At 41.0% G+C, this 25255-nt stretch overlaps 1 protein-coding gene across 2 annotated transcripts in view; it reads right to left on the reverse strand.

Moving 5' to 3' along the window:
• Positions 1-25255, reverse strand: part of LOC124615854 (pyruvate dehydrogenase phosphatase regulatory subunit, mitochondrial-like) — a 168754-nt gene that overhangs the window by 97884 nt on the left and 45615 nt on the right. For both annotated transcript variants that reach the window (XR_006979814.1, XM_047144013.1), the window contains exons 5-7: positions 13739-13880; positions 13461-13582; positions 2656-2926 (exon numbers count right to left, since the gene is read on the reverse strand). Coding sequence is in view for 1 of the 2 variants with exons in the window: in XM_047144013.1 (XP_046999969.1) it covers positions 2656-2926; positions 13461-13582; positions 13739-13880 (535 nt within the window). In the remaining variant the exon portion in view is untranslated. The remainder of the gene's footprint in view (positions 1-2655; positions 2927-13460; positions 13583-13738; positions 13881-25255) is intronic.

Consider the following 25255-nt stretch of genomic DNA (forward strand, 5'->3'; position numbering starts at 1 on the left):
TTAATCATAGCTAACACTTGGTTTAAGAATCATGATAGAAGGTCATATACATGGAAGAACCCTGGAGATACTAAAAGGTATCAGATAGATTATATAATGGTAAGACAGAGATTTAGGAACCAGGTTTTAAATTGTAAGACATTTCCAGGGGCAGATGTGGACTCTGACCACAATCTATTGGTTACGACCTGTAGATTAAAACTGAAGAAACTGCAAAAAGTTGGGAATTTAAGGAGATGGGACCTGGATAAACTGAAAGAACCAGAGGTTGTACAGAGTTTCAGGGAGAGCATAAGGGAACAATTGAAAGGAATGGGGGAAAGAAATACAGTAGAAGAAGAATGGGTAGCTCTGAGGGATGAAGTAGTGAAGGCAGCAGACGATCAAGTAGGTAAAAAGAAGAGGGTTAGTAGAAATCCTTGGGTAACAGAAGAAATATTGAATTTAATTGATGAAAGGAGAAAATATAAAAATGCAGTAAATGAAGCAGGCAAAAAGGAATACAAACGTCTCAAAAATGAGATCGACAGGAAATGCAAAATGGCTAAGCAGGGATGGCTAGAGGACAAATGTAAGGATGTAGAGGCTTCTCTCACTAGGGGTAAGATAGATACTGCCTACAGGAAAATTAAAGAGACCTTTGGAGAAAAGAGAACCACTTGTATGAATATCAAGAGCTCGGGTGGAAACCCAGTTCTAAGCAAAGAAGGCAAAGCAGAAAGGTGGAAGGAGTATATAGAGGGTCTATACAAGGGCGATGCACTTGAGGACAATATTATGGAAATGGAAGAGGATGTAGATGAAGATGAAATGGGAGATACGATACTGCGTGAAGAGTTTGACAGAGCACTGAAGGACCTGAGTCGAAACAAGGCCCCCGGAGTAGACAACATTCCATTGGAACTACTGACGGCCTTGGGAGAGTCAGTCCTCACAAAACTCTACCATCTGGTGAGCAAGATGTATGAAACAGGCGAAAAACCCTCAGACTTCAAGAAGAATATAATAATTCCAATCCCAAAGAAAGCAGGTGTTGACAGATGTGAAAATTACCGAACAATCAGTTTAATAAGCCACAGCTGCAAAGTACTAACATGAATTCTTTACAGACGAATGGAAAAACTAGTAGAAGCTGACCTCAGGGAAGATCAGTTTGGATTCCGTAGAAATACTGGAACATGTGAGGCAATACTGACCTTACGACTTATCTTAGAAGAAAGATTAAGGAAAGGCAAACCTACGTTTCTAGCATTTGTAGACTTAGAGAAAGCTTTTGACAATGTTGACTGGAATACTCTCTTTCAAATTCTAAAGGTGGCAGGGGTAAAATATAGGGAGCAAAAGGCTATTTAAAACTTGTACAGAAACCAGATGGCAGTTATAAGAGTTGAGGGACATGAAAGGGAAGCAGTGGTTGGGAAGGGAGTAAGACAGGGTTGTAGCCTCTCCCTGATGTTATTCAATCTCTATATTGAGCAAGCAGTAAAGGAAACAAAAGAAAAATTTGGAGTAGGTATTAAAATCCATGGAGAAGAAATAAAAACTTTGAGGTTCGCCAATGACATTGTAATTCTGTCAGAGACAGCAAAGGACTTGGAAGAGCAGTTGAACGGAATGGATGGTGTCTTGAAGGGAGGATATAAGATGAACATCAACAAAAGCAAAACGAGGATAATGGAATGCAGTTGAGTTAAGTCGGGTGATGCTGAGGGTATTAGATTAGGAAATGAGACACTTAAAGTACTAAAGGAGTTTTGCTATTTGGGGAGCAAAATAACTGATGATGGACGAAGTAGAGAGGATATAAAATGTAGACTGGCAATGGCAAGGAAAGCGTTTCTGAAGAAGAGAAATTTGTTAACAGCGAGTATAGATTTAAGTGTCAGGAAGTTATTTCTGAAAGTATTTGTATGGAGTGTAGCCATGTATGGAAGTGAAACACGGACGGTAAATAGTTTGGACAAGAAGAGAATAGAAGCTTTTGAAATGTGGTGCTACAGAAGAATGCTGAAGATTAGATGGGTAGATCACATAACTAATGAGGAAGTATTGAATAGGATTGGGGAGAAGAGAAGTTTGTGGCACAACTTGACCAGAAGAAGGGATCGGTTGGTAGGACATGTTCTGAGGCATCAAGGGATCACCAATTTAGTATTTGAGGGCAGCGTGGAGGGTAAAAATCATAGGGGGAGACCAAGAGATGAATACACTAAGCAGATACAGAAGGATGTAGGTTGCAGTAGGTACTGGGAGATGAAGAAGCTTGCACAGGATAGAGTAGCATGGAGAGCTGCATCAAACCAGTCTCAGGACTGAAGACCACAACAACAACAACAACATGCTATTTTTTTTTTTTTTTTTTTTTTACTTTGTTCAACATGATCCTCATTTTGGACATAGGGCACTTACAGTTGTTGCTATCAATTTGATTAAACAGCAACTCCAGTTGCATAAAACATATTTCATGGCCATTATCAAGTGGTTTGTTTATTTGCGTATTGATTGATTAATGCCTCAGCTCCATAATGACTGTTTACATTTCCTCCTTCCATTATTTGTAGTCCACTTTGGAGTTTCCAGTATCACAATCAATTTGAATTTACAGTTATAAGAAATACAGTAGTTGGAGTCACCAGGCACAGAAAGTTCACTTACTGAAATGGGCCCAGTCTTGAGGTAAGCGATTTCTCCATTCTTCAGGAATACCTCCACCCCCAAATGCAGGTTTTGCTTCTTTTTCAAAGCCACCGACCATAAAACCTCCTTCCCACTCTCTAGCATATGTATGTGCATCATAATCCCTCACACATGGCAACCACGGATCTAACAACAGTTGTGGTGACGCAGTTGTTGCATAGAAGTGTTCTGCTGGGACAGCAGGCACACGCACCTTAGGGCTACATCGCTGGCCCAGCTCTCTTGCCCACTGCCATAAGAGGATAACAAAGAAGAATTAATGGCATATTTAACGTAAAGAAAATACTAAGTAAGAACTATAAATCTGAGAACTTTTGGAATGAATAATCACAGAAATTATCTTCTCTTTCATGCCCCTTGTCTACCAGAGTAGAGTGAACTAATGTTGGTGACAATCTCATTGTAGTAGCTCACATTTGTGATTTGAAGAAGTTAGGAAGTGCAAATCCATGTTTGATAGACAACAGGGTGTTTTCTTTATTTATCAATTTTCATCCTTTGTAGATAATAGATTTTTTAATGTAGCTTAGCACTGCTTGCAGTGCCACATTTGCATAGTTATGAATATTGTAATGTAGCCTCTCACACCCACATTTTGCTGTCTGTCAGTATGCAGTGAACTACTGTCACTGACAGTCTCTGTGCAGTAACTTGCGTTTGTGATTTTAAGAAGTTAGATAGCTCAAATCTGTGTCTGAAATAAAACAAAGCTCATTTTTTAATTGTTTTCATTCATGTAACTCACAGCTGCATATGCTGTTAGCCACAGTCGGCTATCTGCAAGCAACAGTCTCAGCATGTAGTACCTTCAGGGAAACTAGCGAGTCACATACGGCACTTCAAGTATCGCTTGTTTCGTATGTGAGCTCTGTTTCTGAGGCACCTACCAGAGGATCCAATGTGGGGAATGCACTCACCTCAGAGTGGGTGAAGGTTGTAACCTGTACACATTACTAGATGTGTAGGTTGAATGTGGGATTTGGCTATCTGGCCTCACTCATTCACCCTGTGAGTGTACAAGTGGCCACTCCTTCACCAGGGAGTAAGCAGGCAGACAGAGCGGGCGGAGGTGATTTGCTAGTTATCAGGAGCCTGAACACTAGGTGTGTTATGGAGCCCCTCAGGGAAATGGCGTCTGGGCTGGAAAGAAGTCCAATGTATCCTCAGTATGTCTACTGGGGGCCACATCCAAGGTGAGGAGGAAGCCCTGCATGTGGCTATTGAGAGTCAGAGTGCAGTCTGCGAGTTGTGGTTCATGCAATGCCAATGACTTCTGTTGCTTGTTTTCTGAGGTCCTTCTCTGTTCATACAGTGGCTGGTGGTATTGTAAATACTGCTGGCCTTACTCACCGAGTGTAAGCAGAGCATAGAATCTGCAGTGTTGTACCCAGGGTCAATCAAGATCCTTTATTTGGAACCAAATGGAGGGTCTAAACAGAGGATCTGTGGATTCTGTGAAGGTCTTGACTGCAAATTTCTGTCCTTCATAACTGGGTGGAGAATTTCAAGAGTCTCTTGACAGGTCAAAGTGTGACAGTTTGCCTTCTTCATTTCTTCGTTTGTTGTCCTTGGTGTCAACATAGCGCATTGTGATACTGGCTGAAAAATGGGGTGTGGAAGTACAACACTGACTACTTTAAATAATGTAGCTGAGAGGTACACAGTTGCGTTTACTTTCACTGTTCGCAACCCGCTAACAAGACATAGTTATATATGGCCAGTGCACTATTGATTTAACTTTCCATTAGCCTCATTAATAGTTTGCAGCCAAACCCCCACATACTGCTACAATAGTTTACTATCGAACATCTGTGAGCAGTAAAAACTTAACCACAAAGTTCACAGTTCTTGAAGAACAGAAAGGAGCAGACACTGTCATTGTTTTAACACATGGCCTAATTGTATAACACTTATTTCAGAGTTAAGTTGAAGCATTATTGTTGTTCTAGCCAACACAGGTTTCTCATCTGTAATTCGGCCATGGGCTGACTGTCTTGGGACCAAAAATCGGGACCTTATACATCCTTACAATAATAGGTACTAGATCTACATACTGTTCAAAGTTAAATTTACAGAAATTACAATTAAAACTTAACTCATTAAATTAACTGAATGCATCGAAAAATTGGTTCTTTTTAACAGTTTCTTCTACTACTAGGTTTAGGTTGAATTATTTGTTTAAATGATGAAATTAACAGATATTGTTAAGAAAACAATGCTTTTGATAAAACTGTTAATCACTTTGGAATTAATTAAGGGCTGGCTTTGCTAACATGTTTTCGAATAGATCCAAATAGATCCTTTAAGAATACTGTTACTTGTTCCTCCAAATGTTTGTAAGTAGTACAGAATTTATATTTGTTTATATGTCAAGAACAGAATTTAAGTTACAAAACAATTACTGATTTCACCCTGTAACGAAAGATACTAACTAGGCATAATTGAAATAAATTATAAAATAAATTATATATAAAAACAAAGATGAGGTGACTTACCGAACAAAAGTGCTGGCAGGTCGATAGACACACAAACAAACACAAACACACACACAAAATTCAAGCTTTCGCAACAAACTGTTGCCTCATCAGGAAAGAGGGAAGGAGAGGGGAAGACGAAAGGAAGTGGGTTTTAAGGGAGAGGGTAAGGAGTCATTCCAATCCCGGGAGCGGAAAGACTTACCTTAGGGGGAAAAAAGGACAGGTATACACTCGCACACACGCACATATCCATCCACACATACAGACACAAGCAGACATGTCTGCTTGTGTCTGTATGTGTGGATGGATATGTGCGTGTGTGCGAGTGTATACCTGTCCTTTTTTCCCCCTAAGGTAAGTCTTTCCGCTCCCGGGATTGGAATGACTCCTTACCCTCTCCCTTAAAACCCACTTCCTTTCGTCTTCCCCTCTCCTTCCCTCTTTCCTGATGAGGCAACAGTTTGTTGCGAAAGCTTGAATTTTGTGTGTGTGTTTGTGTTTGTTTGTGTGTCTATCGACCTGCCAGCGCTTTTGTTCGGTAAGTCACCTCATCTTTGTTTTTATATATAATTTTTCCCACGTGGAATGTTTCCTTCCATTATATTGATATTATAAAATAAATTACATACATAAAACTAAGCACAAAATCAGATCTGGTGTTACATTCTTTAAGGCTAAGAGCCAGCCTTTCTCTTTTATGAAAATGCGGATTATACTCACGTATGTTAATGGTAATTAGTCAGAAGTGAAAAACTGAATTTTAAGGAGGCAGATGGCAAAACAAGAGGGGAAGTAAAAATGATGAATGCACCCCAGTCAATATGCTTTCTCCAAAAGCTGTCTTGAGTAAATACACCTCAAAGCTACAAAGAGGCCTGACCTTATCGACAATATCAGTATAGAGGCAGGGACTAGCAGTCACAATGTCATCACAGTCACAACTGTTACTTAAGTTTCATATATCTATCAGGAAGACCAGGACAGTTTTTATGCTGGAGACAGCAGATAAGCAGTTGTTAACAATGTAGGAAAAGACATATTGTTACTTACTGTAAAGAAGACATGTCAAGTTGGAGACAAGAACAATTAAAAGACAGTCACACACAGCTTTCACAGCCTTTGTCAGTAAGACACACACACACACACACACACACACACACACACACACACACACACACACACACGACTGCTAACTCCAGGATCTTGGGACGGAATGCAGCTTGCAGCTATCACGTGGGATGCAAGCAGCAATCTGGAGGGGATGGGGAAGGGGAAGGGATCGTGAAGGGGTAGTAGTGTACAGGTGGGGAGAGAGACAAACTCTGTCTGGTGGAGTGTGCAGGGAATAGAATGCCAACAGGTACAGTGTGGGGCAGGAAGGAAGGGAAAAAAGGAGAGGAGTGGGGAAAGACAGGCAGAGGTGTTGACAGAGGGCTGCAAATAAACAGAGTTGGAGATGAGACTGGGGATGAGATGATAGGACAGAGGGGATGGTAACTGTTGGGTGGAGGGTGTGAGGACAGTGAGTTACCGTAGTAAAACGTGGCAATGTGCTGTGCAAGAATGACCACACTTCAGATAAGCAATAGTTTTAAGAACTTCATTCGATAGCTAAGAATATGAGGTGGCTTCAGAAAGAAACCTGCTTGTTGTATTGGCAATGACACTAAAGTTCTAGCCTTTTTAATTAGGTGAGCGCTGATTAGAATGCAGTGGGATAGCAGACAGACGTCAGCCAGAGTGGGGGTAGCGTGCCGAAGGTTTACGATAAGAGCAGAGTCGAGCGCGGTAGACTGGCATGGTGACTTCGAAGAACATGGAGGCAGAAGGACACAGAAAAGCCAGGGTAGCTTAGAAATAAGATGCAGTATCCACAGGCAGACACCCCTTGGGGATGGAGAAGGTGGACTGGTCAGGCCAGAGGCTGCCGAAGGGTAAAAAAGTAGTTCATTTGAAAAAATTTAAATTGGAGCAGAGGGCCAGAGCAAAATTGGCAGAAGAGTGTAAATCAAAACCGTATATGCACAGAAAGCAACAGGGAAAGTATAAGGTAAAATGTGTCTGTGTTAAAGGAGAAGATGGTGGCTGATCTCACAAGCGGTTTAGTGGGGGAGAAGGGCACACAGCATGCCATTGTTGAGGACTAGCTGTTCAACCGGGAAGCAGTACGGGTGGCTGGCAGTTGTGCCCCCGCAAGATTACAAACTAAGCTTTGCTTTTTGGCTAAATCTGAATAAGACCATGACAAAGTAACGTTCGTGTAGCTGGTGAAGTTATTTTGACTGTGAATGAATGTTTATCTTAATATGTGACAATTAGTGAGGCATAGATGCAATTAGTTAATTGAGCAGAGCTTATTGCATGCAACAACATGACAGTCATTGAACACAGTAAGGCAGCTGCTGTGCTCGCTACTACTGTTGCAATTCTGTTTTTTGGTTTTCTGCCAATTGGTTATGATCATGCTTATTTTTATGTGGGGTATCAAGTGTAAGTAAAGACTGAGTTCTGTGGTATTTGGTAATATAAGATCCTGGCCTTGTGCGTTAAAATACCCATGTGGCAGCTGGGTGAATTATATTAATATGATCACAATTGGAATGAGCCTGATTGGGACAACAACCAAATGCAATCGGTATCCGACAATGATCTTGAACCCACTTAGAGGGGCATATCCATCTGACCACTATCTGGCTGGATTCTGGTGTGTAAACTACGATTTTGCAATTTGTTTGTAATAAATTGTATCAAAGGATTTTGAGGCCAACATGTCTCTAGAATACAACTGCTTTTATCAGAGCTGCATTGCATTTTTTAGTAGCACCGAAATTCCTCTCCAAAACCTTAGTTCTATGTATTTTTCCTTTCCAAAACCTCAGTTCTACACATTTACTAAGTCCAGAATCCACAGGGTGCCGAATAATGTATGAGTGGCTGAACTGCAGGTAAGGGAGGCTGACTATGCTGCCACCGTGTAGGTAAGTCACAAAGAGAACCTGCCACGCACCCCTGTAAATAAACCACTTACCATACCAGACAGTTCAAGGGGTCCACTACATTATAAGTTAGGGTTTCTCATTCCACAGAGGGGAGGTTACAAAGTGCTAGATGGCCTAGGAAATGTCACAGTAATATTTAAAGCTTATGGAACAATGTTACAGTAGGTTGAGGCTGGGATAATTACAGGAGTGGAGAATGTGTTTTAAGGATAACTCACATCCACACAGATCAGAAAAGCTGGTGGCACAAGGAAGAATCCATATGACTTGGTTAGTGAAGGAGCCACTGAAATCAGTTGTACTATGTTTAGCTGCATGTTATGCCACGTGGTGGTGTACTTTGCTCTTGGTCACAGTTTGGCGGCAGCTGTTCCCTCTGGTGGACAACTGGTTGGTAGTCATACCAATATAAAAAGCTGGGCAATGACTGCAGCAGAGTGTAATAGGACTGCTTGTGTTCTCCGTATACACAAAAAATCTAACAGACAGGATGAGCAGCAAATCTGTGACTGGTGGTACTGCTGTGGTGCATGGGAAAGTGTAATCATCAAGTAGCTGTGGGATGATTCGGGATGACTTGGACAGAATTTTTATTTGCTGTGATGAATGCCAACTTGTTTTAGATGGAAGCTGATATGATCTATAAAGGATACCACTTGTAGGACACTAGTGTGACCCATTGTCGAGTACAGAATACTTCTGTGGGCAATTCTTGAGTACTGCTTGAGCATTTGGGCACCCTATCAGGTCCAATTAAAGGAGACCATCAAAGCAATTCAGTGGCATGCTGCTAGATTTGTTACCCGTAGGTTCAAATCAAAACAGAAGTATTACAGAAGTGACCTGTGAACTGTGAACTGTGAATCCCTGGAGGGGACCAGCATTTGTGGCTCACTGCATAATGATTTTATTGCTGCCAATGTACATTTCCTGTGTGGATTGCTAGGACAAATAAGGAAATTAGGGTTCGTGTGGAGGCATATAAAGAGTCATTTTTCCCTCACTACTTTGTGAGTGGAACAGAAAAGGGAATGTCCACAGATAGTGGTCAAGTACCAAATGATGGCTTGCACATTATGTATCCATATAGATGCAGAAGCATTGTATGTAGACCTCTGATACTTACATTCACATACTGGAAGCTGCCTAGCATATAGTCATCTATAGAATTTATGTTTTTACTGCTTTCAATGAATTCATAGATTCTTTTGTGTTTCTCTGTGAGGTTCCCTTCTCAAAATTACAAGAGAAGTCTACCACGTGTCATACAATATGTTTTTTATTGGTTATGCCATTGGTATTCATTTTGCGTATTCACGTAGCAACCAAATGAACATCCCACAAATAACATAGCTTGCTATGGTAGTTACTGGTACTCTCAAAATTTCATTGCAGTTTGCATGGCAACATGAGTGATACTACATTCAATTCTGCATTTCATAGTTACAGTGTTGAGTCGGCTTACAGTTTGTAATTTACTTCATGGTTAGTATACATGTTTTGGTCCTTCTGAGGCAACAGATGTAGATTTATAAAACATGTATGGTAAAAACAAACAAATGAATTTTTTGCTAAAGATTTTACTTTTTGCTGATACATGATACGCACATCAAAAAAAGTTCTGCATCACCTTGGTTCCGAGAGTTCTGGAACCTGTACAGAAAATTGGAATAGAGATCAACATAAACATCATTTCCACCCTTTTTATTGCTCCTGAAAATCACACATTGAATGTTGTACCACCATACAGCGAGACCTTCAGTGGTTGTGATCCAGTTTGCTGTACACACTGGTACCTCTAATACCCAGTAGCATGTCCTCTTGCAATGATGCAAGCCTGTATTCATTGTGGCATACTATCCACAAGTTCATCAAGGCACTGTTGTACCAAATTGTCCCACTCCTCTATGACGATTTGGCATAGACCCTTCAGAGTGGTTGGTGGGTCACGTCATCCGTAAACAGCCCTTTTCAATCTATCCGAGGCATGTTCGATAGGGTTCATGTCTGGAGAACATGCTGCCCACTCTAATCAAGCGATGTCATTACCCTGAAGGAAGTCATTCACATGATGTGCACGATGGGGGCATGAAGTGTCATCCATGAAGACGAATGCTTCACCAATATGCTGCCGATATGTTGCAATATTGGTCGGAGGATGGTATTCACATATCGTACAGCTGTTACTGCGCCTTCCATTATTACCAGCAGCGTACGTTGGCTCCACATAATGCCACCCCAAAACAGCAGGGAACCTCCACCTTGCTACACTCGCTGGACAGTGTGTCTAAGGCGTTCAGCCTGACTGGGTTGCCTCCAAACACGTCTCCGATGACTGTCTGGTTGAAGGCATGTGTGACACTCATCGGTGAAGAGAATATGATACTAATGCTGAGCAGTCCATTTGGAATGTTGTTGGGCCCATCTGTACCATGTTGCACGGTGTCATGGTTGCAAAGATGGACCTTGCCATGGACGTCGGAAGAGAAGTTGTGCATCATGCAGCCTATTGTGCATAGTTTGAGTCGTAACATGATGTCCTGTGGCTGCACAAAAAGCCTTATTCAACATGGTGGCGTTGCTGTCAGGGTTCCTCCATGCCATAATCCATAGGTAGTAGTCATCCACTGCAAGTAGTAGCCATTGGGTGGCGTGAGTGAGGCATGTCATCGACAGTTCCTGTCTCTCTGTATCTCCTCCATGTCCGAACAACATCACTTTGGGTCACTCCGAGACGCCTGGACACTTCTCTTGTTGAGAGCCCTTCCTGGCACAAAGTAACAATAGGGATGAAATCGAACTGCAGTATTGACCATCTTGGTATGGCTGAACTACAGACAACACGAGCCATGTACCTCCTTCCTGGTCGAATGACTGGAACTGATCATCTGTCGGACCCCCTCCATCTAATAGCTGCTGCTCATGCACTGTTGTTCACCTCTTTGGGCAGGTTTAGTGACATCTCTGAACAGTCAAAGGGACTGTGTCTGTGATACAATATCCACAGTCAACATCTACCTTCAGGAGTTCTGGGAACTGAGGTGATGCAAAACTTTTTTTGATGTGTGTGTAGTTGGGTGGAGTGAGGCGGGGTTGTGAGAGGAGAAGGGTAGGAGATTACCGTTTCAGAGCCTTTTCAGTTAGATTTGTCTAAACTGGGAGTGCTTGGCAGAGGCAGCAAGACACCACTTGCAGATTACAAATCTAATGCTTCACTCTAGAATAAAGCACAGAAAACATGAACACCTAAATCTTTCCATATAATCTCTGCTTTTCCTTTTTTTATTATGATGGGCATTCCTTCCTATATAAGTGTAAAGCAACAAACAGTTTTGGTTTGTTGCCTGTAATTTCATGAAGAGATTTCACTGTAATAAAAAACACCTTTGTTTTAATGATTGTCATTCCAACTTGCTTATATCTGGCATTTTCTGCACTATTTTATAGTAACACAAAACTAGCCATGATTTATTGAGCTTTTCCAGTCTTCTGCCAAATCTATTTGGTAAGGATCTCTTAATGAACAGGAATATGCATGTGAAAGATCAATAAGCAAAGTGTAAGCAATTTTGGTGGATTTTTTTGTAGCTTATAAATGTCCTGTCAATAAGAGCCTCTTTAGTTTATATTCTCTAGAACATTTTTATGTGACGGTTCCAAATTAAGTTGCTCATAATTTTAGTCCCTACATATTTAGTTGAATCAACTACCTCTAAATATATCAAACAATGGAAACTCCAGGTTGGAATATCAAAAATATAATGAAAAGGTAGATTGCTGTTCACTTAAAGGATGTCACATTGAGTTGCAGACAGACACAATGATAAGACACTTACACATTAGCTTCAGCCAAACTGTTTGTCAGAAAAGGGAACACATACACACATTCATTCACACAAGCAAGCACATCTCATGCATACGTGACTGCCATCGCTGGCAGCTTGGACTGGAATGCAACTGCAATGTGGAATGAAAGCAGCAATCTAGAGGGGACAGAGAAGGGAAAGGATAGTAGGGTATGGGTGGAGGGAGAGAAGAGCGCTTTCTGGAGGAGCATGCAAGAGATTAGACTGCCAACAGTCATGGCATCAGGAGGATATGGGGCAGGAAGGTGAAGAGGAGGAGGGAAATGTAGCGAAAAGGAGAGGAGTGGGAAGGGGAAAGATGGGTGGGTAAGCTGGCAGAGGGCAGCACACAAAAGAGTGTGGAAAACAAAAATAGGAGCAAGGTGATAGGACAGGGGATGAAAAATGCTGGGTGGAGGGTGTGGGGACAGTAGGTTACTGTAGGTTGAGGCTCCTGAAATTATCCCGGCATCTGTATGCTCCACCAAATAGTGGCCTTCTGTCCCCCCAGCCGCACTCTGCTATCCCTTTCCCTTCCCCATCCCCTCCAGATTGCTGCTTCCTTTCTACATCACAGTTGTATTTCAGTCTGTGCTGCCAGAGGTGGTGGTCATGTGTGCACACGATGTTCTTGCTTGTGCGAATGGATGTGGCTGTGTTTCCTTTTCTGACAAAGGCTTTTTCATTGGGCCTGTCTGCAACTCAATGTGTCATCTTTACCTCTAAATATGTGATATTTACCATGAAACAAAATTCTCTCAGTACTCATGTGGAGAATGTTACACTTTTTAATGTTCACAGTTAATTGCCAATTTTTGCACAATCCAGATATCTTGTATAAATAATTTTGTACTGAATTTTGATTTTCTGTTGACATCATATGATGGTAAACAATGACTTCATCTGAAGATAATCTACTAGGGTTGCTTACATTGCCTCCTAAATTGAAGTGTCTACCACACTTCCTTGGGGAATGCCAGATATCTGGGAAGATATCTCTGTTCTGGAGAGAATAATGCAGACTGTGGGCACAATTAAAATTACACAAACAAAACTTCTAGTATTAAACAAAATGTTAAGCAAAGCTTCACAGGTAGTGTCACAGGTATCTCTAATTCTGACATGTCGGAATGAGCTTCTGGCTGAAATGTGTCTTGAGTGGCTAATGGGGCAATTTTTTTCAATATGCTGAACAAATCACTTGAGCAAAAGTACTATATTCCAATCAACTGATAACAATCCAATAAGCAGTTCCATTACCGACATATATGACACCAGTGACTAATTATCCTCAAAATCTACTTTGACCATAAATATTAGGTAGATGGTTTCCCATTGTGAGAATTATGTCACAATGGCATCATGGGAAATACAAGTATGTAACAATGGCACATATTTGTTTATTTAAAGGAGCAGTCCCACTGCACCTTTGTCTTACATACCATTCCTGCACAGTTGATAAAATATTCACATAACACAGTTCCATTGTTGGTTGCTACAGCTTTTACTCGAGCATTTTCAGTTAAAACTTGTACCACCTGGCAGTCTTCAACATATCGTGCACCTGCACACACATGAAAACAAAAAAGATAAAAGATAGTATCCAAGTTATTGGATTAATGATTTAAAAACAGTGTGAGGCTTATGACCAAATTTCTTTGTAATGAGATTATGTGAGTCACTCCTTGCAATAAGTTAAAAGCAATGTTTTTGAACTTACCTCCTTCTCTTGCCAACTTTGCTAAAACATAACACACAGCTTGAGGTTTTGCCACAGCATCCTCAGGAACCCAGATTGCTCCAACCAAGTCTTCAGTTCTCAAGTATGGATGCAATTTCTTAAGTTCATTGCTACCAACAACCTACAAGAGTTGAATAAAAATGAAAGACGGTAGAAAATTACCCTTACTGTCATTGATTTTTACAAAAAATCTTTGAAAACAACAGAAAAATTTGGTCCATCAAATTTTGAGGTAAGATGTTCAGCTGATTTTATGAAGACAGACACAGACAGACAGAGAGAGAGGGAGGGAGGGAGAGAGAGAGAGAGAGAGAGAGAAAGCATTCACCACTCAACATGAATAAGTTGCAGGCAGTACTTATGTGGCAGCAATCTTTATGTACGGTATTACTTCCCCAAGTCAACAAATACTTTAACTTGTTTCACACAAGTAAAAGTGTCCTTTATGATGAGTTACTTGGAAAATTATGTGCAAACGAATGAATTTTTATCATCTAGCTAAGACTAGCATTTTGTTTTAACATATTCATAAATGCTTGATATATGCCAAATTTAATCTTTGCATTTGGATTCGGCTTACTCATTTAGTGACCAAACTTTTTTTCCCCAAGGATCCTTCAGTTTTTGTCTATTATTACATTAATTTTTACATCTTTTGTGGCCCCAACTGGCTTATACAATTTGCTGCTGTCCAGCATCTGCCACCTTAATTAATAATCCAAGGTAATTGATTAATGAAAGATTAAATGTGATTGTGCTATTTTCATTTTTTGTCCCTTGTTTATTACCTTTTCTTGTTTTTCACATACCATTCTTCCTTTAACACAATTAGGTGACATTTCTATGGTATGGGAAGTTCTTGCAGAATGTAAGTAACTTTGGAGAAAGTACTAAAAGTGTTGAGTCACTGGTGTGTACTCTAGCTGGAAAAAGAATTTGTTCAAAAGCTAGTGAAGTTTTCAGTCTTGTTCCTATGCCTGTCGAAGACTCAATGTCTCTACTGTTCAGTGAGTTAGTTTAGTACACATTTCATTATTTTAATTCAGTCTGAAAAATACCAATCTCTTCCTCAGACTCAGCAGTTCTCTTTTTAGACATAATCTGCAGGCATGGGAGAGCCAATACAGATTCCCTCTCTACTCCCCCAATACAGTTGCTTCAGAGAAATGTCTAACACATTTTCTAAATGATGTTCGACAATTAACTCATCTATGAGAACACTGAGACTTCTTATAAAATAAATCTGACAACTAAAAATCACAGTAATATGACACTCTAAAGTCCTAGATGAAATGTAAATGACACTGGGAGTTAATGTAACTAGTCCCAATATATTTGAGTTACTGAACAATCTGTGGGCACATAAACAAGACTGAAAACATGTTCCTTGGCTCATATTGCTGGAATCTACACTACCTGCATTTTGAAAGTAAGGCTCCCTGTCAGGTACTAAGACCTTTCCTGCAACATTTCCTAGCAGAGCGGGTTGAGCATTTCACTGAAACTGACACTGACAAAAGAAACTCTTGATGAATCTTGTTTGGATCTTCTTAGTCTCTTTATTCATCAAAATTGGTAAGGATCACAATTTGGTGAGCACTCCTCAACAACCAGCCTAGAATGCTTTCGTTAAGTGAGCTCATCCATGGACAAATTACATTTCCTAAGGATCCTTCTGACAAATCTTAGGTTGACACCTGCCTTCCCCGCAAATAGGCTGATGTGGTCATTCTGTCTTGACTTGCTCCAGACTAGATACACAATGGTTACGATTGATTACAGTGGATGACTGCCCATTTACACAGTCAAATTTCATCACAGCTAACTTGCACACATTAATTTGTTAATTTGCATTTAAGGTCCACTGCCAGTCTTTTAACCTAATGCTGTCTCTGATGACCTTGTAGCACCTGCTATGTGGGTCATGACTTCAGTTATTATTTGCACAAACAAGTGATGTTATGCATATTCATTGGTGTAGTCATGTGTATGCAGCAACAGAGGAATTGCAGCTATCAAGCAGTTTCTGCACCAGTTGCCAGGTACGCTGTGGTTTGTATGTGTTCTTACAATTTCTATGTGTTGTTAATTCCTTAATGTCTGAATTTTGATATACTTTTGTATGTTCCATGTTTAGGTACTCTGTACTTACTGTCACTTCTGGTAACAGTAGTAACAGGTATCCTGCTTTTCACAAAATATTCTTACACTCAGGAAAGTTATTGCTATTGGTTAAGCATTCCTGATCTTCCACTTGTCTCCAGTAACGTTCTGTGTTACGAACTAGTAAACAGACCCAGTTATTCTTCAATAAAGAATTTTAATCTAGTTCAGTTTCTAGCCCCAGACTGAATACATTATTTTAAAGGTCGGTCAGACCAAATTATGCTGATCACAACAGGTGGTGGCCCCGACGTGATCTGAGCTGAAGAACCTGAACTGAAGAGAACTAAACCACTCCTGAATTTACTACATGGCAAGACGACTGATGAACCAACAGTGTCCAGACTAGTGGTCTGTTTGCCTCCCTTCTGGTCTAACAACCCAGTACTGTGATTTGCAAAAGTGGAAGTGAGCGTTTGCTATGTGCGCATCATGGCTAACTCGACAGAATTTCCTCTCTTCATGAGCCAGCTTGACCACCGTTTGCCACAGAAGTTCCCGATGTCATTACTGTACCATCACAGGAAAACTCATACAAGGAGCTTAAATCAGAATTAATCCAGAGAGTTTCAGCATCACAAAGGGTCAAATAGAGCACTTACTGTCATAAGAGAAGATAGGATATTACAAGACATCACAATACTCACATCACTTACTGAGCAAGTTAAACACAGTAACCATACTGGACAAGCTGCTTCACACCCTGTGGATCATTTGACAACTGCCACAGATCAAAACCAATGTGGCATCATAAATGAAGATGTCACTGGACGACATGGCAGAACTTGCCGATCGCACCAAAGAGGCCATTGTACATTCTCAAGTTAGGCGACAGTGTCAGGTGTTGGTACAGTAGGGGCCACCACAGTTGTGGACCAAGATTTTGCCTCCTTGGCATCAAAGGCAGAATTGTTATGTATGCAGAATAACACACTTCTGTCCTAAAACAGTACTAGAAATAGTAGCGGGTATTACAACAAGAGAACAAAGAGTTGTTTCACATCCAATGCTGCATCATCTAACACGTAACAACCTACCTACTGGTAAGTTTGGTAAGCGGGTACAAAAATGTACAACAGCCTGCTTGTTCCCAAAAGCCAGTGGTAGTCAGTTGTAGGTGCAACCGGCTGTCCTGTGGAGTCATGACATCTGCTCATCAGTGACAATAGACAAGGCCAAAAGTATTTAATAGACACCAGTTTGGATCTGAGCTTCTTAGCTCGCACTTCAATGCACTGCAACAGATTGCTGACAGCGCTCTGCTTCTCTGCCACTAATGAATCATAATCTCCGCATATGGAACACAGCGGATTGAACTAAATTTGGGACTTAACCATTGAGGAGGCCATTATAGGAGCTGGTCTCTTGGAACATTACCAGCTCGTAGCAGATGTGGCCAGTGCTCAGCTGGCTGACAGTGATATTGGACTGACAGCTGCAGGATTTTATTGCAATGCAACAGTGGACAGTGGCAGTCTGATACAGGTGTGTGACGATAAGTATGCCTCCTTACCAAGGCAATTCCCTGTGTTGGACAGACCTCCAGGCACACCTATGCATTGCCTCATAAAACAATGCATCATGCAGAAACCACATGTGGCCTGCCAGTATCTTGCGAGCCTAGGAGCTTGGCACCTGATTGCCTGGTCTTTGAAGAGGCAAAATTTGACACAGTGCTTAGAGAAGGGATAATCCATCTGTCAAGCAGCCCAAGGTCACCTGCTCTACATGTCGTTCTGAAGAAAGGGTGAGCTTGGCACTCATGTGGTGACTATAGCACACTTAACACTGTAACTGTTCTATCCCCTGCCTTTGTTGCATGCCTACAATTACATGTTACATGGAGCTACAATATTTAGCATTCTAGACTGCACCAAGGCAGATTCCTGTAGTGAAGGAAGAAGTCCCAAAGACTCCATTTGGACTTTATGAGAGCAAATTCATGACTGTTGGTTTATGGAATGTGGCTCAAATATGGCAGAGGTTTATAGATTCCATCCTTCAAGGTTTGCCATTTTGCTTTGCCTTTCTCCATGACATTCTCGCGTATTCGGCTAATAAGGAGCAATACCACCAGCACATTAAAAATGTATTTAAACAATTGGAGCAGTCTGATGTCATGTTGAAAGCGACCATGTGCATGTTTGGACAACCCAAAATCACACTTCTACACCTCTGGATATCACCTGTAGGGTCCCTACCATTAACAGAGAATGTCAAAGCAGTTCTGCAGATACCAAGACTGACCACAATTAAAGAATTACACAGGTTCCTAGGGATGGTAAGCTTTTCCACTGCCACCTACCACATGCAGCAGAACAGCATACCGACCAAAGGTCAGAGGCAGTACCCCAGTGCAGTGGTCGTAGAAGATGTGCTCTGCTTCTGAGGCCACAAAGCACGGTATGGCGAACATAGCATACTTTGCGCACCACAAGCTTGAGGCACCCTTGGCATTGGTGGTAGACCCAAGCTAAACAGCTATCCTCAAGGCACTGCAGCAGTTGTCAGACAGTTTGTGACAACCACTTGCATATTTCTCATGGAAACTGACACCATTGCAGTAGAAATGGAGTGCATATGGTGCGCACTTCCAGCTGCGTACAAGGCAGTTAAATGCTTCCAGCCACAGAATGAAGCGAGAGAGTTTACAATCTACACAGACCACAAGCCGCTGGTCTACACTTTAAGGTAGAACAGCTACACTTTAAGGTAGAACAGCAACAACTGTTCTCATAGGCAGTACAACTCTCCATCCAAACAGGCCTTGGAAGGCCCAACGGTACCGACCGGCCGCTGTGTCATCCTCCGCCTAAAAGAGTCACTGGATGTGGATGTGGAGGGGCATGTGGTCAGCACACCGCTCTCCCAGCCGTACGTCAGCTTCTGAGACTGGAGCCGCTACTTCTCAATAAAGTAGCTCCTCAGTTTGCCTCACAAGGGCTGAGTGCACCCCGCTTGCCAACAGTGCTCAGCAGACTGGATGGTTACCCATCCAAGTGCTAGCACAGCCTGACAGTGCTTAATTTCGGTGATCTGATGGGAACCAGTGTTACCGCTGTGGCAAGGCCGTTGCCTAGGCAATACAACCGTTTGGAGTTACATGTCAATTTACTGCCAACATTTAACACATTTCTGGCATTGACAGTGTAGTGACCCATTGTCTCCTGCACCAACATTGTGACAAGAACTATAGATTTGTCATAAGTGGTCAAGGCTCAATGAGACGACAAAGAACTCTAGACCTTCATCAGCAATGCCATGTCAGGTTGAAGTTGTAACATGTCAACGTTCCTGGCAATGATGTCCAAATATACTGTGATGTTTTGCAAGGAAGATCATGCCTGTTTCTACTAACCACATTTCAACACAAAGTTTTCAACAATTTTCACAATCTGTGCCACCATAAAGCCCATCCAACTTTCCACCTAGTGTTACAACATTTAGTATGGCCTGAGATGGAGAAAGACTGCAAGGAGTGGACACAAACATGTCCCAAATGTCACTACTATAAGGTGACCTGCCTTGTGCATGCACCTGTCGGTGATTTTCTAGACACAACTTTACTTTTTGCACCTTGATCTTGTAGGCCTACTTCCTCCAACAGGTGATCAGCAGTGTTTGCTCACTATGACAGGACACACTACGTGCTGGCTGCAGGCAGGGCTGGTGGACAGTATCACTGTGGGAACTTTAACCTTCACATTTGCATCAGTGTGGATAGCAAGATTCAGCTGCCCACTACACATGGCCAGCAGTTTGAATCTGCTCTGTTTGCAAATCTAGTGAAGTTTTGTGGTTACATACACCACAAGACCATTAGCTATCACCCACCCCCTTTCCCTTCCCCAAGTAATGATATGATAGAATGTTGGCATCATACCCTGAAGGTGGCATTCATGTGGCATGGAACTTCCTGGACATGTTCTCTTCCAATAGTTTTCCTTGTACTACAAACTACTTACAAGCTTGACATTGACTCTTCAGCCATGGAATTAGCCTATAGCAAAACATTATGTCTTCCTGGAGAATTTGTCCCTGAAGGCGGTGCTCACGTGCAATAGAACTTCCTGGACATCTACCCTTCTGATAGTTCGCCTTGAATTATCAACTACTTACAACCCTCACATCGATTCCTCAGCTGCAGAATTAGTATATGCTGAAATATTACATATTCCTGGAGAATTTGTCCTTTCAATTTCTCTACAAACAACACCATGAGACCAGCCAGATTTCCTAAATAAGTTATGAGACCAATTTGCTTACATCTGACATCCCAAGGCCTCCCGATAGGCATGGTACAATGAGCAGTTGCATGCATCATAATTTAGACAGCTGCTTGCATGTAATGCTCCATACTGATAGTGTCAAGCAACCTTTGCAACACCCATACACCAGACCACATCATGTCTTAAGAAGACGTACCAAGATGCCAGTCATTGCCATAAACGACAGGTTGACAACTGTATCAATCAACAATGTGACACCTATGTACATTTTTCATGAAGCACCACCAACTACAACAGAATTAAGACTGCAGCTTCCTCTTGCACCAGCCACAACCGCCAACAGAGTTGCAACAACTGGCAGACACAGAAAAACGGCAAGCTTGCACAAGCCTTTCGTGTGTTTCATGTTTAGTTGCACTGTGCTTACTGTCACCCCTAGTTACAGTAGTAACAAGTATAGTGCTTTTCATGAAATATCCTTATGCTCAGGAACATTATTGCTATTGGTTACACATTTCCGATCATCTAGTCATTTCCTGTAACATTCTGTAAATAGATCCAGTTATTTATCAACAAAAAAATTTAATCCACCTCACTTTCTATCCCGAGACTGAATACATTATTTCAAAAGTCAGTCAGACCAAATTATGCTGATTTTGACAACCTCATCATTAAGTGAATGTTAAACCCCAACCTTTCTGCATTACTTCTTTTAACATAGTGTTGATTATCTGTGAGTCCCTCCGCCTCCCATAACAACTTTCTAATGGTGTCAAAACAACTTGGTCTACAAACACTCCAAGAAAGCTACTATTGTTATTTATGTTTTCCATGAACATTCAGAAATATAATACTGGAACAAAAAATGACTTCCACTATGCCTCACTCAGCCTTCAGGTGATATGCAAAAGAGAGATGTATTCAACCATAAAAGCCTTTGACCACTTACCCAGAGGTGTAAAGATTCTAATAGATAACACAATTAACTGGAAACACAAGCTGAAATCATAGCTCCTTGTACCATAATGATAAATTTACTCATTCTACATAATAGTGAGAGATCACAATTATGATCAAAGGAATGCACTGATAACTAAATAACTAACTAACATCCCACCAAACTTGTATGGAAGTCCTACTAATTTTTCTCCTGATGACATCTCCTCATTATGAAAAACAGTCTGATTTCTATTTGACAGGAGATCTTCAACTCATCTACATGCCTGTTCTGATATTCCATATGCATACATTTTGTTTGATAACAGTTTGTAAACATATAATAAGCTATCCTCAAGTCAATAAATATGACATCACCATACTGTAATAAAACTGGCTAATGTGAGACAAATGTACTAACCGATCTTCGATCATGTGGAATGACCGATTCCAAATTGAAATCCCAAAATCCAGAAATCCACTACCACATTGCTGCACGAAAAAGTATTACGTGCTTTCTAAAAGGATAAACTGTTACTTGTATTTTATTTATGAAATGAATGTTCTAGAGATGATTTTGCACAAATAAATCAATATATGATAGTATTCCCCCCTATGACCCATGGAACTTGCCGTTGGTGGGGAGGCTTGCGTGCCTCAGTGATACAGATAGCCGTACCGTAGGTGCAGCCACAACGGAGGGGTATCTGTTGAGAGGCCAGACAAACGTGTGGTTCCTGAAGAGGGGCAGCAGCCTTTTCAGTAGTTGCAGGGGCAACAGTCTGGATGATTGACTGATCTGACCTTGTAACACTAACCAAAACGGCCTTTCTGTGCTGGTACTGCGAACGGCTGAAAGCAAGGGGAAACTACAGCTGTAATTTTTCCCGAGGGCATGCAGCTTTACTGTATGGTCAGATGATGGTGGCGTCCTCTTGGGTAAAATATTTCAGAGGTAAAATACTTCCCCATTCGGATCTCCGGGCAGGGGCTACTCAAGAGGACATTGTTATCAGGAGAAAGAAAACTTGCGTTCTATGGATCGGAGCGTGGAATGTCAGATCCCTTAATCGCGCAGGTAGGTTAGAAAATTTAAAAAGGGAAATGGATAGGTTAAAGATAGATATAGTAGGAATTAGTGAAGTTTGGTGGCAGGAGGAACCAGACTTTTGGTCAGGCCAATACAGAGTTATAAATACAAAATCAAATAGGGGTAATGCAGGACTAGGTTTAATAATGAATAAAAGAATAGGAGTGCAGGTAAGCTACTACAAAAAGCATAGTGAACACTTTATTGTGGCCAAGATAGACACGAAGCCCACGCCTACTACAATAGTACAAGTTTATATGCCAACTAGCTCTGCAGATGATGAAGAAATTGATGAAATGTATGATGAGATAAAAGAAATTATTCAGATAGTGAAGGGAGATGAAAATTTAATAGCCATGGGTAACTGGGATTCGGTAGTAGGAAAAGGGAGAGAAGGAAATGTAGTAGGTGAATATGGACTGGGGGTAAGAAATGAAAGAGGAAGCCGCATGGTAGAATTTTGCACAGAGCACAGCTTAATCATAGCTAACACTTGGTTCAAGAATCATAAAAGAAGCTTGCATAAATGGAAGCAGCCTGGAGACACTGGCAGGTTTCAGATAGATTATATAATGGTAAGACAGAGATTTAGGAACCAGGTTTTAAACTGTAAGACATTTCCAGGGGCAGATGTGGACTCTGACCACAATCTATTGGTTATGAACTGTAGATTTAAACTGAAGAAACTGCAAAAAGGTGGGAATTTAAGAAGATGGGACCTGGATGAACTGACTAAACCAGAGGCTGTACAGCATTTCAGGGAGAGCATAAGGGAACAGTTGACAGGAATGCGGGAAAGAAATACAGTAGAAGAGGAATGGATAGCTTTGAGGGATGAAATAGTGAAGGCAGCAGAGGATCAAGTAGGTAAAAAGGTGAGGGATAGTAGAAATCCTTGGGTAACAGAAGAAATACTGAATTTAATTGACGAAAAGAGAAAATAGAAAAATGCAGTAAACGAAGCAGGCAAAAAGGAATACAAACGTCTCAAAAATGAGATCGATAGGAAGTGTTACATGGTTAAGCAGGAATCGCTAGAGGATAAATGTAAGGATGTAGAGGCTTATCTCACTAGGGGTAAGATAGATACTGCCTAAAGGAAAACTAAAGAGACGTTTGGAGAAAAGAGAACCACTTGTATGAATATCAAGAGCTCAAATGGAAACTCAGTTTTAAGAAAAGAAGAGAAAGCAGAAAGGTGGAAGGAGTATATAGAGGATCTATATAATGGCGATGCACTTCAGGACGATATTATAGAAATGGAAGAGGATGTAGAGGAAGATGAAATGGGAGATATGATGCTGCATGAAGAGTTTGACAGAGCAATGAAAGACCTAAGTCGAAACAAGGCCCCAGGAGAAGACAACATTCCATTAGAACTACTGACAACCCTGGGACAGGCGAAATACCCTCAGACTTCAAGAAGAATATAATAATTCCAATCCCAAAGAAAGCAGGTGTTGACAGATGTGAAAATTGCGAAACTATCAGCTTAATAAGTCTGCAAAATACTAATGCAAATTCTTTACAGACAAATGGAAAAACTAGTAGAAGCCGACATCGGGGAAGATCAGTTTGGATTCCGTACAAATATTGGAACACGTGAGGCAATACTGACCCTACGGCTTATCTTAGAAGAAAGATTAAGGAAAGGCAAACCTACATTTCTAGCATTTGTAGACTTAGAGAAAGCTTTTGACAATGTTGACTGGAATACTCTCTTTCAAATTCTGAAAGTGGCAGGGGTAAAATGCAGGGAGCGGAAGGCTATTTACAATTTGTACAGAAAGCAGATGGCAGTTATAAGAGTCAAGGGGCATGAAAGGGAAGCAGTGGTTGGGAAGGGAGTGAGACAGGGTTGTAGCCTATCCCCAATGTTATTCAATCTGTATATTGAGCAAGCAGTGAAGGAAATAAAAGAAAAATTCGGAGTAGGTATTAAAATCCATGGAGAAGAAATAAAAACTTTGAGGTTCGCCAATGACATTGTAATTCTGTCAGAGACAGCAAAGGGCTTGGAAGAGCAGTTGAACGGAATGGATATTGTCTTGAAATGAGGATATAAGATGAACATCAACAAAAGCAAAACGAGGATAAGGAATGTAGTCGAATTAAGTTGGGTGATGCTGAGGGAATTAGATTAGGAAATGAGACACTTAAAGTAGTAAGGGAGTTTTGCCATTTGGGGAGCAAAATAACTGATGATGGTCGAAGTAGAGAGGATATAAAATGTAGACTGGAAATGGCAAGGAAAGCATTTCTGAAGAAGAGAAATTTGTTAACAGCGAGTATAGATTTAAGTGTCAGGAAATCATTTCTGAAAGTATTTGTATGGAGTGTAGCCATGTATGGAAGTGAAACATGGACGATAAATAGTTTGGAAAGAAGAGAATAGAAGCTTTTGAAATGTGGTGTTACAGGAGAATACTGAAGATTAGATGGGTAGATCACATAACTAATGAGGAGGTATTGAATAGGATTGGGGAGAAGAGGAGTTTGTGACACAACTTGACTAGAAGAAGGGATCACTTGGTAGGACATATTCTGAGGCATCAAGGGATCACCAATTAGTATTGGAGGGCAGTGTGGTGGGTAAAAATCATAGAGGGAGACCAAGAGATGAATACACTAAGCAGATTCAGAAGGATGTAGGTTGCAGTAGGTACTGGGAGGTGAAGATGCTTCCACAGGATAGAGTAGCATGGAGAGCTGCATCAAACCAGTCTCAGGACTGAAGACCACAACAACAACATGATAGTATTTTCATGTTGTTAGTGGTATATCTTGGTCTTTGAGTAGTTAGTAGTATTAGTTTGAACTGCGAGGATGGAGTACAAGTTATGTTGATTTGTATTGTGGTGTGAAATGACTGAACGTGAAATGACTGAAAACATACATGCTCTATTCCAGAAAGTCCACCAGTGTTCATATTATTCGATAGGATGGATCCAAACATCTATAGAGCAGAATAAAAACTTATATTTTAGAATGAACTATAAGCCTACAACTTACAACAAAGAAGAAGAATACAAGATGAGTATTATGAAAAATGTTTATTCAAATTCTTCCGCTGCTATC

The sequence above is a fragment of the Schistocerca americana genome, chromosome 5 (assembly GCF_021461395.2).
Source record: "Schistocerca americana isolate TAMUIC-IGC-003095 chromosome 5, iqSchAmer2.1, whole genome shotgun sequence".
NCBI classification, from domain to species: Eukaryota; Metazoa; Arthropoda; class Insecta; order Orthoptera; family Acrididae; genus Schistocerca; species Schistocerca americana.